This window comes from Mauremys reevesii, linkage group 3 (genome assembly GCF_016161935.1).
Source record: "Mauremys reevesii isolate NIE-2019 linkage group 3, ASM1616193v1, whole genome shotgun sequence".
Taxonomy (NCBI): domain Eukaryota; kingdom Metazoa; phylum Chordata; order Testudines; family Geoemydidae; genus Mauremys; species Mauremys reevesii.
Window position 1 is genome coordinate 98,295,507 of NC_052625.1, and position 15,164 is coordinate 98,310,670.

The 15,164-nt window shown below is 40.9% G+C and overlaps 1 protein-coding gene across 4 annotated transcripts in view; it reads right to left on the reverse strand.

The window, feature by feature from the left end:
* Nucleotides 1–15,164, reverse strand: part of PLEKHG1 (pleckstrin homology and RhoGEF domain containing G1) — a 228,882-nt gene that overhangs the window by 20,679 nt on the left and 193,039 nt on the right. For all 4 annotated transcript variants that reach the window (XM_039530890.1, XM_039530889.1, XM_039530891.1 and 1 more), the window contains exons 6-12: nt 10,323–10,369; nt 9,814–9,964; nt 7,209–7,340; nt 3,139–3,321; nt 2,947–3,042; nt 2,627–2,713; nt 106–139 (exon numbers count right to left, since the gene is read on the reverse strand). In XM_039530890.1, the coding sequence (XP_039386824.1) occupies nt 106–139; nt 2,627–2,713; nt 2,947–3,042; nt 3,139–3,321; nt 7,209–7,340; nt 9,814–9,964; nt 10,323–10,369 (730 nt within the window). The remainder of the gene's footprint in view (nt 1–105; nt 140–2,626; nt 2,714–2,946; nt 3,043–3,138; nt 3,322–7,208; nt 7,341–9,813; nt 9,965–10,322; nt 10,370–15,164) is intronic.

Consider the following 15,164-nt stretch of genomic DNA (forward strand, 5'->3'; position numbering starts at 1 on the left):
TAAAGAACATACGCACAGGTTTCTTGTATTTTAGATGAAATCTAGAGAATATGTAGCTAAAGATGAATGGTTGAAAAAAATTTATAGTGAAAGAGAAAAACTTACGTATTGCATCCATTTCTAGAATTGCCTGCTTGGCCTGAAAGATATAAATTGTGCAAAACCAGGTCACATAATACAACTATACTAAATACTGTCACATGACAAATACAGGAGCTCAAAAATTAAAATGTATTTCTACCCAATAAACATTATAAGCAATTTTTCTTTGGTCACTTTATATACAGTGTAGATCAGGGGTTCTCAAACTGGAGGTCGTGATCCCTCAGGGAGTCGCAAGTATTACGTGGGGGTGGGGTGGGGTGTCAGCTTTCACCCCCAATCCCCACTTTGCCTCCAGAATTTATAATAGTGTTAAATATAAACAAAAAAGTGTTTTTAATTTAGGGCGGTGGGGGGGTCGCACTCAGAGGCTTGCTGTGTGAAAGGGGTCACCAATACAGAAGTTTGAGAACAGCTGGTATAGATGGTTCCCCACACTATGCATTATACTGGACTGGCATTTTACTCTTCCACATTTAGTAAAATTAATTTTCCAGGTAGCAACAACTGCTGCTGTTCACTGTACAGATTCCACCACAATTCCCCTTGCCACCCACCATTCCAGCAGTGCCAAGGTAGCAGCGAATGGCTACACTGTATTAGATGGGTATCTTTCTAGTATGAGGAATGCCAGCAGGTGTGAAACTGGCATACCTGATTATACCAGCCCCTCAAGTGGATATGTTGAGAACATGTAGCACTTTGGCTAGATTTGGCTTGGCAGACAGACCCTTATGGGACTGTTGTCAGCTGTGGAATTTGGAGCAGCCCAGAAGCTGCTCCAACCTCTGCTGGTACCAGCACAAAACTGGCACCAGCATCAGGGACTGTAACTAGTTCTCTAACAGCTTCTCCTACTACCTACCACATCTGCTGTGTTTAAAATCTTAAACATAATTTGGGGATTCTAAATATATGTCCATCTGAATGTGAATACTTTCTGGAATCTTGAGTTAGCATAACCAAAAAAAAAAAATACAAAACAGTTAAATTGGAAAACTACTCATTTATTAAGAGGAGAACATTTATTGTGTGCCATGAAAAACAAGTATCAACACTGTTCCCACTAAGAAATTTCTAACCAGATTTATTTTTTAAATGTATTATTGGATGTCATCTGCCCTCGAGACAAAAAGTGCCACCAAAAATTAATATTTTATTACTGTTTAAATAGCAAAGTCAATATCCCAAGACTTTTCCTGCGTTAATATATTTCTAAAGAAAAAAATATGAGCTATCATTGGGCATAGGATAACAAGCAGCAGCGGCTCCAGGCACCAGCGATCCAAGCGCGTTGGGGGCACCCTGCCGGTCCCTGCCAGGGCAGCAGTCAGGCTGCCTTTGGCAGCTTGCCTGCAGGAGGTCCACTGGTCCTGCGGATTCGGCGGCAGGACCGGGGACCTCCCAAAGGCAGCCTGCCTGCCGTGCTTGGGGTGGCACAAAAGCTACAGTCGCCCCTGATAACAAGCCAAAAAAATAAAATCGAAAGCTTAGAGAGTGTTTGCATTTCTAAGGCTGCAGTTCAGTTATCTTCCACTAGGTGTCATGAATTGACTACCATTAGAAAAGACTTTGGAAGGGGTGGGGTTTCAACACGTGTGAGTAGACAACACTAGATGTCTAGATGTTTATTTTATTTTACTTTTTTGTTAGCATAAGTATAAATTATTTCTCAGGGTTGCAAAGGGGTAACTAAGATTACTCTTTGTGATACAAGCAATATGTTGTATTTGGGCAGGAGACTTGGGTAGAAAATGTTTTTAAAAATCTATTAAGGACTAAAGAGAGTTTAAGATTAATAAGTAGCTTGGTATAAATGTATCTTCTAGTGTGTATCCAGTTTTCTATTATAATGTTCATTATATTACAAATATGGGGCCATATCCTTCCGGCAGTTTTTATGCAAAACTGCCACTGACTGTAGTGGGAGTTCTACATACAAGAACAACAAGATCAAGCCCATAGCTTTTTTCTAAGGTCTAGTCATCAGTTGGGTGTAGGCAATTCCAGAAATACATTGCTTTAGCTATACCAAGGTAACTGCACCAGTGCAAACCCCCCAGAGCAGAAGTACTGCACTGGCATAAAAAGTGACTTACGTCAGTCCAGCTTACCCCAGTTTTAAACCAAGCTAAATTATACTGATGCAAGTCACTTTTTACACTGGTGCAGTGTATCTACATTACTGGTTTGCTCTGGTGCAGCTACCCTGGTATAACTACAGGTACAAAAGGACAAATCCCAGGGTAGACAAAGTATGACAAACAGATGAGATTCTAGGATTCATGTGCCAACTCCAGTTGATGTTTTTTTCTGGAGCTTTTCCCTTTCAGCTTTATGAATCATCTGAAGATGTAAAAAAAAAAAAAAAAAAAAAAAATCAACATATTACCTGAATTCCATTTCATTCACAGAGTGAGGACTTTTGATATAAAAAGCTGCTTCCAAATTGTCATGTGACTGTCTGCTAATATAAGTGCCTTAAATAATACAAATATTTAGATTAGAGAGTTAGTTTATTTACCTTAGCAGGAATTTTAGCAGGGTGATTTTCTAGAATTAATCTCTTCAAGTGAAGAATCCAAAGGCGTTTATCTTGCTGTGATTTAGCCTGTTGTAAAATCATGAGATAGTCAAATAACTCATTACTGTAGCCACTCAGGGATTGGGGAATATAGATACATGGGTGTACACGGAATACTTAATGGCAGAATCTGGCCCCCCAGTACCACAAATATTAGGGGAGATGGGCTTTAAGTACAGAAAATTGGGTGAATGTTTTATTTGGCATCATGCATAACAACATGCCAGGTTACGTTCAGAACGGGGAAGTTTCTGTCATACCTGCACGGTGTGCTGCATCTTGGGGTTTTTGTAGTGGAAGACACTAAAGCTAAGTGGTTCCTTTGGTATTACTTCAACAAGCATGAGATTGCCACACTGTAAAGAGAGGAGAGAGAGTGAATCACAGAGGAGAGTATAAAGAAAGCTGAAAATTGGTTCAATCAGCACATTACAATGTGCTCCATGACATACCAATATATGAGCTTTGTATGTAAACATTTCTTCTCTCTTCTTTGTAATAAGCAGCAGTTTGTCAAAGAGGAACAAAGTGCGCTCATTTTTGGCTCGTTGAATACGGAATGTTCCTTCTAAAACCAGCTCCCCATAGCTAGTGAGATCTGGCCCTTTCCAGTTAGTGAGTAAACTTTGTATCTCCTGAAACAGAGAAAACAATGCACATTCTGAACAGTATTTTATTAAATAGTTTCAAATTCAAAGTATGATTTACTGAGGACATTAGGACATGTTCTATTTCAACTAGAGCTGGGTGAAATTTTTTGACAAAACTTTTTCTGTGAAAAAGTGAAAATGTGCCGACACCAAAACGATTAGCAAATTCAAGTTGACTTTGCTGAATTATTTTGGTAGAAAACCTAAAAAAAAAAATCTGAAAATTATGAAATTTTTATTTTCAAAATGAAATATTTTGAATTTTCAGTTCAAAGCAACTTTTAATTTCAAAAGTATCTTTAATTTTAATCAAAAAATCAAAAACATTTTAAAATTGTCAAAATTGATATGAAATGGTTCAAATTTAACAAAAACAATGCATTTTGTTCAATCCAAAAACTTTATTTTTATTTATTTTATTTTTCTGTTCACTGAAAATTCATTTTCAGGTCAATCCAAAACAATTTTTGCCCAAATTTTTCAGAATTACCAGCAAATTGAAAAATCTGTTATTAGCTCAGCTCTATTGACAACCAATATTCAACAACGTAAAATTCCCATGTGATGGCTGTTTAAGGGCCTATGTGAAAAGAGTTAGTCTTCATGGTGGATGACTGGTGTCCACATTACAAAAACTACCATCACAATTAGCTGAATGAGCACTCTTGTTGCCATTCACAGCCGAGATGACAAGGACTGAGCACAGAGACTGAATTTTGGCAATGTTGCTACCTCGCAGCACCATTACCTGTCCTGTGAACAGGTCTGGCTCCAGGGTTTTTGCTGCCTCAAGCGGCAGCGGAGGGGAGGTAGGGGGAGAAGAAAGCCGTGATTGGCGCCTGCTCCACCGTGATGCTTTCTTCTTCAGCGGCAATTTGGCTGCAGGTCCTTCTCTCTGAGAGGGACCGAGGGACCCACCACCAAAGAGCCACCGAAGAGCCGGACATGTCGCCCCTTCCCCTGGGCTGCCCCAAGCACCTGCTTGCTGAGCTGGTGCCTGGAGCTGGCCCTGCCTGTGAAGAACTATAAAACTTCAGTTGCTAGGACTGTTAATCTAGCACTTCTCACCAGCACTAAAAAATCTTTTTTAGTTGCCCTATTTTGGTCCAATTTTTCTTAACATTCTTTCTGCATGTGATTCTTGTTATGGGTGATAGGCCTAGCAGGGGTTAGATGTAAGCAACCTGGAGAATAAAAAAATAATTTACAAATATGGACTCCAACTTGCACTGGTCCCCCACCCAGTCTGAAATAGTCCAAATTTGGTGACCTTCTGGGAAGGCTGCAAAAGAATCCATTCGACTGGGCTTGGGAAGAAGCTGAGGGCATGCTTCCTAGATGAAGGGGAGATGGCTGGCTGAGTTTCTATTGAATTGATCATTTAATGTGGCTGAGATATATCTGTATTGCTAATTGTATGTTTGGGTGACAGCATAGTTATTATTTAAATCAAAATAATACATACAAATAAACATAGGTTAGCACAGTGATAGCCTTAAGAAAATGAAGCTCTACACTATCGCGCTCTCCTTTCCTTGTTTCTTCTATTTCCTTGTTCTCCAACTTCATTGGCATAACTTCTATAAGCATCACATCTTACATGTCAGGTGTTAGTAACCCATGATTACACCCATTGAGGACAGTTTCAAAAAAATTTCCAACCAAAGCTAGCACTTCTTTAACTCTGGTGGTGATAGCAATGTTGGGAAAAATGTCCTTATTACAGATATGACCCTACAGAATTACATTTCTAAGATAGCACACAGTTATGAGCTTCTTTCAAATAGCACAGTGATCGCTGTACATCTGACAATACATTAAAGTAACATTTCTGGAATATACACAAGACTGTGATTAAAAAACACAATGAATGGAAAAGTTCCAATTGTATCACTTCTCTCTAGTAACTTGTACATCAGTTAAAGTGTACCCCAGAGTTCAATTTCTTCACTTTGGAAGAGAATTCATGCAGAAATGCAGCCATAGTAGCTGCAGAATTACAGACACTTCATTATACAATAGTACATAGAAAAGACATCACTACCCCTGTAGAACACATAAATTACTGTTACAATGACAAACTGAGCCGAAAAGGTTTTCCCCAACCCACATATTTGCCAGCTCAGACTGTAAATTATGAAACTAAGTTTTCCAAAGCATCTAACCAATTTTATTGCCAAGTATTCATAGATTCATAGACTCTAGGACTGGAAGGGACCTTGAGAGGTCATCGAGTCCAGTCCCCTGCCCTCATGGCAGGACCAAATACTGTCTAGACCATCCCGGATAGACATTTATCTAACCTACTCTTAAATATCTCCAGAGATGGAGATTCCACAACTTCCCTAGTCAATTTATTCCAGTGTTTAACTACCCTGACAGTTAGGAACTTTTTCCTAATGTCCAACCTAAATCTTCCTTGCTGCAGTTTAAGCCTATTGCTACTGCTTCTATCATTAGAGGCTAAGGTGAACAAGTTTTCTCCCTCCTCCTTATGACACTCTTTTAGATACCTGAAAACTGCTATCATGTTCCCTCTCAGTCGTCTCTTTTCCAAACTAAACAAACCCAATTCTTTCAGCCTTCCTTCATAGGTCATGTTCTCTAGACCTTTAATCATTCTTGATTATCATTCCAGATATCAATATCCATATTTATGTCAGTGACTTAGGTAAGGTTACATGGGCTCAGGGAAGTCATTTTAAATTTATATTCCACAATTAACAGACAAATATGGGATTTTGTGAGCACCATCTCTGCTCAGAAATACAAGAAACAAAGAGTAACTTCTAGATGACTTGAAGGGGAGATGTCTGCTTCCCCATATTCTTATCCCCATATCCCTGCTGGTTTCCCTAACACAATAGAAAGTATATGCAACCTTTTGTGAGAAGGTCTGGAGTCAGTGCAACTTTGAAAGAGAATGATGGTTCTTCATACAAAGTCTGCACAAGAAAATCTACTATAGACTACAGCAGGGGTCAGCAACCTTTCGGAAGTAGTGTGCCGAGTCTTCATTTATTCACTCTGATTTAAGGTTTCGCATGCCAGTAATACATTTTAAGGTTTTTAGAAGGTCTCTTTCTATAAGTCTATAAATATATAACTAAACTATTGTTGTATGTAAAGTAAATAAGGCTTTTAAAATGTTTAAGATGCTTCATTTAAAATTAAATTAAAATGCAGATCTCCCCGGACCGGTGGCCAGGCCCCGGGCAGTATGAGTGCCACTGAAAATCAGCTCATGTGCTGCCTTCGGCACGCGTGCCATAGGTTGCCTACCCCTGGACTACAGTGACTATCTAGAGTCACTCCCTTTTCAAAAAATGCTTCATTGCAGAGCAGCTGGATTTTTTTTTTATAAGGCATATTGCTGGCTCTGACCACTTCTCTGTATATTTTACACAGTAACTCATAGGCAGATACAGCCACACTTCAATAGCTAAGAGGAAGAGACAAAATAAGCAGTAAAATGAGAAATGTCTCAAACCAAACAAAATTAAACAGGACAAAAGTCTGAAATAGCGACTCACAGGAGTTCTCAAAATATATGTGCTGTGGTTAAATAGCAGTGGTATACAATGGAAGTGTCAGGAAGACAGAAAAAAGTTATTCTGAAAACAAATATTTAACAGGATGCTGCTTGTAAGATAGTTCATTCGGAGGTTCTTCTGTGGCACCTATGACCAAAATTTCTGAGTTCAAACAGATGCACTCACAGTATTCAACTAGAGTCCAGGATATAGCAAATACAGGCACAAATTAAAACAGAGTAATAGAAAATGCTGATGGCATATGTACTAACAGCAAAAGCAAGTCACTGACAAGAGAAAAAGTTGCCAACAGGCCATGAAATATCTTTGTGAACTCACCTGCAGCCTGATAGCATGTTCATGTTTCCTCTTCATGTCATTAATATGCCATGCCACTCTCTGCATTGTATCTATGGCATCTAGCACCACATCATAACCCTCAGTGTCCTTGTCAAGGTGGTTTTCTATTTCCTAATGAAGAAACCAGTAAGGAGACAGTTATTTTCACCTTAACTTTTCAAATTAGATGCAAGGTTTCTTGTCTTGGCATCAAAATCTCTGAAACCAGTATTGCTTCCTCTGATATTAGTGTGTTATTGTCACCAATTTGGGCTAGGCACAATTGGCCAGGCAAACCCTTACAGCCTGTAGTACCTCTACTGATGCAAATGCACACACTAGCAGAATGAGACTTGAGCCACCAACACAGTATGTGTTAATATATACATGTACACATACACACACACACACACACGTGTGACCATCCATCCCTAATTGGGAAGGACAGTCCCAAATGTACATTTCAAGTCCCGGTCCTGGGCTGAATGACTCCAGAACAGTATTTTTCCCGGATTCCCTGTAACACTGCCCAAGACTGGGTGGGAGGGGGAGCGGGAGCACCAGTAGCGTTACCACCTTTGAAATGCAAAAAAATGCTCCCCACCCAGCAGGCAACCCCAATCCCCAACCAGAAGGCAACTCCACAGCTGCCCCCACCTTCAACAGCCACCTACAGTATCTAGAGAGATAACACATATAGATAAGATTGATAACATTGTGATGTGCTTGCATGGGGGCAGGCAGACAACTGCTGTTATTTTCAGCAGTTCTGATCTGTTATTACTTAAACTGTGGAAGTGAGAACTCTGCAGCATCTTTAGCTGAATATAGAAACATTTAACATTAGATATCCCACAGTAATGTGCTAATAATGCAAATCTTTAGACCCACGTAAAAAAACCTGGCAGATTAAATTATTTTTCTGGCAATTAGCAAATTCATTAAAAAAAACCCCAGTAGCATGGTCAAATATTGGGCCAGGTGGTAACCCTAGGTGCCAGCCTCTTCCCGGTTGGGGGAGGGGAGGGGGGAGAAGGGAGCTGCGGTGGGCTTAGCTTCCCCCACTCACCACAGGGCCCTGCCCCTACTCCTCCTCTTCCTCCCAAGGCCCCACCCCTGGCCAGGCCAGAAGTCAGAACCAGGCAGTAGTAAGATCTGCCCAGGGAGCCCCAGAGCCTCCACCTTCCGCAGGGGGAGGGAGAAGGACACGGGACGTGGGCGGCTCTTGGACACCCCAGGCCCCCACCAAGGGCAGGTGGATGGTCTGGGGCTCCCCTAGGCAGCTCTTACCACAGCCTGGCTCCGTCTCCATCTCCTGGCCTAGGCAGAGGCAGGGCCTCAGGCGGGCAGAGGCGCCAACTTTTGCTACCGCCAGTGGGTGCTTGAACTCTCTCTGCCCCTGGCCCCACCCTGACTCCACCGCTTCCATGAGGCCCTGCCCATGCCCCACCCCCATTCCAACCCCTTCCCTAAAGTCCCCACCCCAACTACACCCCCTCCCTGCCCTTATTCCGACTCCTTCCCCAAATCCCCACCCCGGCCCCGCCTCCTCCCCGAGCATGCCACATTCCCACTCCTCCCCCTCCCTCCCAGAGCCCAGCTGTTTGGCGGTGGCAGGAAGCGCTGGGAGGTAGGCAGAGGAGCGAGGACACGGCTCGCTCAGGGGAAGAGGGGAGGAGGTGGAAGAGGAGGTGCAGTGGCGGGGGGGGGGGGAAGGAGGAGAGCTTGGCTGCTATTGGATGCAGAGCACACACTAATTTTTCCACGCACCCACAGAGCCGGTGCCTATGCCTCAGGGTGAAGAGGAAGAGCAGGAAGCGACGCCATAAGGAGGGGCGGGACTCCTGCATGTATCCCACTTTTGCATTTTGAAAAGGTGGTCCCCTTATTACCCACCCCGACTTTCTCCCCTTTCTAGGCCAATGCTCATTTAGTTTCTGGAAACAAATGGGTGTATGTACTCTGCCTACAAAAATGTGATTACATTCAGCATTAGGCTGGGGTGGGGCAGAAGGGATTCACCAGACACTTTAAAATCTCTGTCTTTACTTTTAATTGCAATGTGATCTTGTAACAGAAAACATATGTGGAAAATGTTAAAGCAGGAATTCCTGAGAATGTTCTGAATTCAGTCCAGTGGATACAGAAATGGTTCTTGCTTCCCCAATCATTACTCCTCACAAAAATCATACAAATAAATGTGTTTGTAAGTATTTATCTTCCCTTCTTACTGCCCCCAGCATTCGGACATGGAGAAAAAGAACTGTTTTTCATCTGAAAGAAATTTTTTCATGAAATTGCTTACTCCTGACAGCAAGACACTCCCAAGCAAGATTGAAATTACAGACCGGAAAAAATCTGATTTGGATGCATTAACCTATTCAGTGTGTCTAAAACAATTACCATATGCTCCTCACTCAAAATGTATTTATATATTGTCAAGAGATTAGAGACAGAAAATGCTTCCACATGTAAAAAATGGATTGACAAAAGAATACACATCTTAATAAAATCTAGAACTATCCTAACCTCCCGGTGTAGTAATACTGCAGGGAGGTGGAGGCACAGCTGTGCTAGATAGATATGTTTTTGTGTGAGCACTTACATGCAAAAGCAGGTGGTACTTTAAGATTCGTTGGACAGGTTTTAAGAGATATGATCCCAAGGGGAGAGAGTGTTGTAAAGCTTCTTGCCGTTCTCTGAAGAACTTGGCCAGTGTCTTGTTCCTCATGCACTCTGTTAGCACAGCCACTGATCTGAAAACATATAATGAATCTCCTTAGATACAGAAAACAGCACATCTTTATGTACCTACAGTAAGGAATTGTTTTTCATTCCTTCCCCCTACTGCGAATATCAAACTCCTGCCAATCATGAAATTCCTGTATTAGTTTTGAGCCCAATCCTACTTTCCTTTCATATGCAGAATTCTTTTTGGAATTTATATTGCAGAATAAGGTCCTGATTTTATTAGTAGTAGAGGCTAATGGGGATTTATAAAATAATAATCATCCCTTAGTTAAGTACTTTTCACTTTTTGTATCATCATGAATTGAAAGAAAAAAAACAAGCAAGTAAAGAACCAGCTTTGTGTATATGAATAAATATTCCTACCTTGGATAATTGGTGCAGTACTGAGTATATATGTGAAAATCTTCACTCTATGTGTAGGGAGGAAAGATTATTAAATAATCAGATTTTATCAAAACTACCTACAAACAGTAGGATCAATGCACATTTTTCATTTGACAATGTAAATTCAACTGTATTGTTGCCACTTATTACACTAATATTATCCCCTCCCCACAAAGTGTTTAAGGTTGTTCCTTGGCTACTCCTTTTGCCCAAATCCTAATTGGATGCCTACTTACACATCACTCCACATCCTTGGAACAACGTCCCATGAAACATCTGCCAATCTTCCTTTCCCAGTCTTCCAAAAAATTCTAAATTCAACTATTGTACAAGCCTTCAAGTGAAAAGAAACAAACCACACTCTTTTCTCTGTTTACTGTTCTTTATTTACTGACTTGCATGTTAAGGGTCCTATCCTGCGAACTAATTCCTTCTGTAGGCATGTGGACTGTCCTCAACTCCCACTCAAGGCATCCAGCACCTTGCAGGATCAGATTCAAACTCTTTGAGAATAGTAGGCCAGCCGTGTTAGTCTGAGTCTAGGAGCAGCAAAGCTTGTGTGGCACCTTACAGACAGACAGATGAGCATGAGTTGTGGTGAATACTACTCGATGCAAGCAGACCGAAGAAGTGGGTATTCACCTTGCATCCGAAGAAGTGGGTATTCACCCACGAAAGCTCATGCTGCAAAACTTCTGTTAGTCTATAAGGTGCCACAGGATTCTTTGCTGCTTCTTTGAGAATAGGGAACCTTATTGGTTTGGCATATTTACATGTCAACAGCCCCACAAACATAACAGTGTTATATAAATAATCTATACAGTGTTGTTGTAGCTATGTCAGTACCAGGATAATAGAGAGGCAAAATGTGTGAGGTAGTATCTTTTATTGGATCAATATCTGTTGGATGAGAGAGACAAGCTTTCAAGCTTACACAGAGTTCTTCTTCAGTCATCTGTTCTGTTCACTCCTTCTGCAGCATCTGGCACCAGCCACTGTGAGAAGACAGGATTCTGGACTAGATGGACCATTGGTCTGACCCAGAATGGTCATTCTCATGTTCCTAAGCAACTAACATTTGAATTTCCTGACTAATGAATCTTTCATCTTGACCGTGACATCTTTGACACTACCTTAAAACTATTTTGCTGGCTTTATATTTTTTAAATTTAATTTTTTCTTTACATAAAGAAAGGACAGAAAGGAACAACTTGCATGCATGTGTGCACCTGTAGAGTTAAGGACATTTTCTACTTGACATGTTGAGTATGCAGTTTTCAGACTGTCATAAGTAATTTCACATTTGAGCAGAGACTAAGCATGTATGAAAACAGGAAGTTACCATGGAAGCTGTTTTGTAACTAACTTTCGTGGGGTTACCTGGCACCCATTGAAAAATGCAATTTCATAAGAGCTTTTTGTATCAGTTGGGTTCTAGGCACCAGAGCCTGGTTTCCCTTGCATTCCTGCTTGCTCCACAACTTCCCCCTTTCTCATCACTTTATTTTGCATGGGACCTTAAAAACAACATTATTTTTTGCATTTTGATGTGATGTCTGACTCTCAGCCTCTATCCCATGCTATTGGTGTGCAATTTATGCAGTTTTTTGGTATCCTGAGGATGAAAAAAAAAGCGTTGGGTAACTATGAAATATTTTTGAAGCAATCACTCTCCCCATCTTCGTTTACTAGTCCAGGACTAAGTCCTGTAATAACAAGACACCCAGATTCCACTACAGATATCTTCATAAGTTGCCGGTCTTCCCAGCTACACTTCCTTCAGTTACTTCTCTCTTCCCCACTCACCTTTTCCAGCCTCTTCACTATAAGCTACCTTGTGCCACCTTTACTCCCACTGAGTTGTATGTTACTTCACAAGTAGCCCCAATGAATTCATTGGAGCTATTTGCAAATTTAGGTGGTTCAATTTGGCCCTATATGTGGAGTCAATTTTGGGGACAGCTCAGTAATTATTTCAGCTTTTAGCAGTTGATTTTAGGGTCTTTTAAAAAAAATCCTTCTAATTCCAGACCAAATTTCTCCAGGGGAATATAGTTCTCACAGGACTCATTTGTTCACTAATGTGCTATGATCTGGTATTTCCTTCTAAATACCCCCACATCTCCGTTACTGATCACTTTGGTTTGGTCTTGACATAGATATAGTTCAATAATTTTAGTCTTTCATGCTTGGACTAATTTTGCTGTTACTGCTAGTTTTCATGGTGGTTTATACACACCCTGTATCCACAACCAGAGACAATGAGCTTGTGTCATAACCTGCTAATGTACATGCTTGGAACTAACAGCTAAGGATAAAAACCATCTCAGCTAAAAACTAGGAATTAACCCAACCTCAGCCTGTAGCAGACATTACACTGAATAATTTTCTTAAGCAACCATTATCAATCTAGCTATCACTCTCATTAAGTCAGGAGTGCTATAAAGACAAATATGATGAAATTCTGTATCAAAGTAAGACAACTACAGTACAAAAAATATTAAATGCAAGTAGGAAAAGGCAAAATGTAACAAGAAATCCTACAATATTATGAGTAAAGTACAGTATATTGCCCTGGCTACTTAACCATAACATATAATTTATAAACATCACCACATGACTTAGGTACAGCACATAACATTTTCTGGGACCAGTAATTCATAATGCTTTTCTTCTGTTCAATGGAGAAGAAGGGCTTTAAACTAGGACATGAGGGGAGAAGGTTGAGAGAGATTTGTGGAAGCTTCATGCCTCCCTTCAATAAACAGGAGCAGGAAAATCAGCTAAATGAAAATATAGTAATGGATAATGGAGCACCACAAGCTAGAAAACTGGGTGAAATCTGAGGGAAACAACTGAAATACTTGTGTACAAATGCAAGGAGTCTGGGCAATAAAATAGAGGAACTAGAACTATTGGTGCAGGAAGTCAAACCAACTATCATAGAGATTACAGAAACAAGGTGCAATAGCACACTCATGCCTAGAACACAGATATTGAAGAGTATGTGCTGTTTACTAGACATAGGAATAAAGGTAAAGATGGTGGGGTAGTTTTATACATCAAGGAAGCAATACATTGTAAAGAAATATGAAGTGATAAAATTGACAAAACAGAATCTGTTTGGGTCAAAAATACTTTGGGGAAGGATTGTAAAAGAGGTCCTTTGGGATAGTGTTAGGGGTCTGCTATAGACACCCCCTCGTGTCAGACTGATATGGGTAGTGATCTCTCTAATATTATTAGAGAGAGAAATACTTTTGGGATTTGTGTAATATGAGAGACTAACTTCCCAGATATAGATTAGAGAATAAATACCACTAATGTTGTTCTGTGATAGATGATCGTTTTCTTTACCAAATCATCATTGAATCAACAAGACATGGATGCAATTTTAGACTAGTAACTAGTGAGAATTTTATGGAATAGCTGGTTGTAAGAAATAACCTTGGATCGAGTGATCATGAGTTGTTTCAGTTTAAATTAAATGGAAGGATAATCAAAACTAGTGTTATGCCACTGTGAAAAAGGCAAATGCAATCCTAGGATGTATTAGGTGAGGCATTTCCAATAGAGACAGAGGAAGTGTTAATGCAATTGTAAAAATAACTGGTAGGACCTCATGTGGAAAACTGTGTTTGAAGCTTATGCTCAAATAAATTTGTTAGTCTCTAAGGTGCTACAAGTACTCCTGTTCTTTTTACGGATACAGACTAACACAGATGCCACTCTGAAACCTGTGTACAGTTCTGGTTACCCATGTTCAAGAAAGATGAATTTAAACTGGAACAGGTGCAGAGAAGGGCTACTAGGATGATCAGGGGGAATGGAGGGCCTGTCTTGTGAGAGGAGGCTGGAAGAGCTTGGCTTGTTTAGTTTAGGGAAGAAAAAAAAAAGCTGAGGGGATATGATTACATTAGGAGGGTAAATAACAGGGAGATTTGAAGAGCTATTTAAGCTAAAGGATATTGTTGGCACAAGAACAAATGGATACAAACTGGCCATGGCTGGAAATTAGAAGGTTTCTGACCACCAGAGGGGTGAGGTTCTGGAACAGCCTCCCATCAGGAGTTGCAGGGGCAAACAACTGAATTACTTTTAAGAGAGAGCTGGACAACTTTATGAATGCGATTGTGTGACGGTGTTGCCCGTGATGGTGGGGGGCAGAGCTCAACAGCCCTCAGGCTCACTTCTGGTTTATAAACTTCCTAAAGCTCATGCTGCATGGTTTCAGCCAGCCGCCAGCAGGGCTCAGGAAGGGATTCTGTCCTCTCTCCCCACCCAGTGTATTCTGGGAGGATGTTTGTTTTTTTTAAATCTCCTTCCTTTCAAGCATCAGATATGGTCATGACTGGAAATGAGACACTGGGTGGGGTGGGCCAGGGCTCTGAGGGGGAATTCTCTCTCTCAGACGCTTAGCTGGCTGGTGCTTGCTCACATGCTCACTGTCTAACTGATCGCCCTGTGTGGGGTTGAGAAGGAATTTTCCCCCAGGTCAGATTGGCAGTGACCTTGGAGTTTTTTCGCCTTCCTCTGCAGTGTGCGGGTCCGGGCCAGTTCCCAGGATTATCTGGGTAAATCTGATTTAACCATTTCCCTTCCCTTGTAGGGAGCAACGGTGCATCTCAACCTCTCCTATTCTCTGCCTGTGGCACATAGTCTCTTCGGGGGGTCTTATTTAGTTTGATCTCATTTCAGTTGTTGGGTTTATTGGCCTGTGATATATAGGAGGTCAGACTCTTCTGATCTTAAACTATGTCTAACTTCATTTGACTGTCCTGCTTTTCAAACTTCATGAAAAAGGATATGTTGTACACTTTT